Source organism: Brassica napus (genome assembly GCF_020379485.1).
Source record: "Brassica napus cultivar Da-Ae chromosome C1 unlocalized genomic scaffold, Da-Ae chrC01_Random_11, whole genome shotgun sequence".
NCBI lineage: Eukaryota > Viridiplantae > Streptophyta > Magnoliopsida > Brassicales > Brassicaceae > Brassica > Brassica napus.
Window position 1 is genome coordinate 1 of NW_026014129.1, and position 2,810 is coordinate 2,810.

At 38.0% G+C, this 2,810-nt stretch overlaps 1 protein-coding gene across 1 annotated transcript; it reads left to right on the forward strand.

Annotated features, from left to right (window-relative positions):
* The first annotated feature begins 1,651 nt into the window (after positions 1-1,651).
* Positions 1,652-1,966, forward strand: LOC125594596. The gene has a single exon (XM_048770735.1). It carries the CDS (start codon positions 1,652-1,654, stop codon positions 1,964-1,966), a length of 315 nt encoding a protein of 104 aa, XP_048626692.1.
* The last annotated feature ends 844 nt before the right edge of the window (positions 1,967-2,810 follow it).

Genomic DNA, 2,810 nt, shown 5'->3' on the forward strand with positions numbered 1-2,810 from the left:
CATTTAAATATACTTTTTCTTCTCTCGTATTTAATATCTCTTATATGTTATATTCATACCACTTGTTTAACTTCGGTTTTTGAAAACATAAAACATTCGTTGATTATTTTGGATCCCTGAAACATAATTATATTGTACAGCACCCATCAACATTTTTTAAAGATATTGTTTAAATTGACAAATAAAATCTATCCATATGTAAAATCACTACATCAACCCATACGAATTGGAAGTTTATTCTCAGACGCCCCTATGACCTTTGAAAAATTGAACTTCTCCTATCAATAAAATATACTTTGTTTTCTATTTTTTTTTTTATTTAAATAACGAAAACGTGTTTAATACATTCTATAACCCTAACTAATCAGATAATACGTAATCCAACCACCCATACCCGGACCCACTCCCAAACACACGTACATTACGACCCAGTTTATAAACTTAAACTATGATGCGTGTTCAGTTCCTTCTCTCTTCCTCTCTCGTCTCTCTCCTTCTCTTCTCGTCGCCCTCTCCCTCCTCGTTCTCTCTTCTTTCCTATCCTTGCTATCCCCTCGTCTAACAAAAACCGTATGCGTTCTCCCTGTTCTCTTCCTTTCTCTCGTTTTCCTTCCCCTCGTCTCTTCTTTGAAAGCCCAAAAGCGACGACAAGAGACTTTTGTCTTCTCTCCAACAAAAAACCTTAAATCGAGACTCATTGTTTCTTCTCCTTTCTTTCTTTTTCCTCTTTTTAATCAAGACTCTCGAATCGACATTCTTCATCTTTGTAAGTAATTTCTTAACCTTGATTTCGCTTTTGTTTTGTATTATGTCAGATAAAAAATTGGGGGAAAATTGGAGATTAATTTGAGTGAATGAATGGTTTTGAGATTACATAAAGTAATTATCTTGATTGTGCATGAATGTGTGTTGTTTGTGTTATTTTTGGATGTTCAGATGAAGGAGATAATGGCAGGCAAGCATGGAAGAAAAAAACCGACTCAGAAGAAAAGTGGGAACTCCCAAAGTGCCCGAGAAAACGTTGCTCCTGTTGTAGAAGAGCATGTGGAAGAGCAATCCGACGGGAACAATAGTGATGATCTCTCTCTCTGATCTGTGTGAACCCTCTGAGGTATAATATATATTCTTTTGGTTTTACTAGAAAAGGAGAAGTAAAAATCATGGTTAAGTTTTACTGATGTTGCTATTGCATATAAAGTAATTGAGTTGTTTTGATAACATTTTGTACAGGAAATAAAGGGGCCGGAAAAGAAATAATCGATCTAGTATATCCGGTGGAGTCTCCACTAGAACTAGAGCTAGAAGGCGGTCTCAGATGGGAATGAGCCGGTTGGAGAAGATGTAGTCCATGAGAGAGTACTCAAGTGAGAGAAAAGACTGCAGTTTCGCTCTCACTTGATTTTGAAAGTGAGACATGTCTGCTGTATCATCTAAGGTAATTTTTGCCTTTATATTATCATTGTTACTGAGAAAGTATAATAGTTTTAGTAGTAATGATGTCTAATACATTATATTATGGTTGCATGCAAGGCAACCACCGCAGCCCCTTGAATTTTATTTCAAGAGCACGGAGTTTACGACTTGCAAGATTCAAACCACGTGCTCTGTGAGGACACAGTTGACGTGATTAAGAAGCTTAAGGAGAGGTTAAATGGTTCACAAGAGCCATCCTCAGTTTCTTTATTTCTTCCACATGCCTTCTGAAAAATACTTGAAGCTCCAAGCAATGTGGATGTTATTGATGCGCACCATTCGTACTGAAGAAGAAGAAGATGTTGCATGGTTTGCCGTGAATGGTGTGCCCATCCGCTATTCTATGAGGGAGCATGCCCTCATCTCTGGCTTAGACTGCCATGAGTATCCGAGGAAGTATTTGAAGCTCGGGGGTACAAAGTTTGTGGATTGTTACTTTGGTGGACTAAAGAAGATCACCATAACAGATGTGGAGCATAAGTTGTTTCTATGAAGACGGCGTGTAATGATAGATTGAAGATGGCTGTTTTGTTCTTTCTTGGTCGGGTTATCAGAGGACAGGCAAAGGATACCGGACCAGTAGACCCGTTCATCTTAAGGATTGTGGAAGATTTGGAAGCTTGCAAAACATTTCTTTGGGATCGTCTAACATTTGAGGATGCAATAAATACATCAAGCATATGATGGAGCTTTTGAAGGTGTGAAGTGCACCCGCATGCGGCTTTCCTGGATTTGTAATTCCATTACAGGTAAAGCATACAATTTAGTAAAATATTAGTTGTTTTATAACCGGAGATCTGATACTGTGACAATATTTGGTAGGTTTTGGCTTTTGAGTGTATTTCTAAGCTAGAAAAAAGATTTAGACTCTCTGCAGACAGCCCTGTGAAGATTGTCCTAGGATGTGCAAGAGCGGTTTTACCAAGAGTAGCATGAAGGGTTATCCTTTAGAAGATATATATGCTGCTCTTGGAAAAACAAAGGTATATGTATATATACTTTTTAGTAGAAACTAGAAGAATATAAACTGACTTACTGATTGTTATTTTTTTTCAGGTTATTAACAGAGTTTGGTTCCAACTCTGGTGGGAGAAACTTTGTTGGCTTGCATCATTGATGAGGAGCCAGAGTGTTATCCTGAGGGTAGCGCAAGTGATACATGGAACACTGGTTAGTTGTGAAGGAGAAGAAAATTGGTGGAAAGAACTTTATGCCAAGATACTGGTGCACGAGTGTTTACAAAGGAGAAAGACAAAGAAAAGGTGACGTTTGTAGAAGGAGAGGATTTTGGCGTTTATGGATAAAGGATTTTCTGGTGTTTTGTCATCGGTGGAGCC

Excerpts from the sequence above, each read along its gene's own strand:
- LOC125594596 (XM_048770735.1), top strand. The coding sequence starts at position 1,652 with ATGGTTCACAAGAGCCATCCTCAGTTTCTTTATTTCTTCCACATGCCT.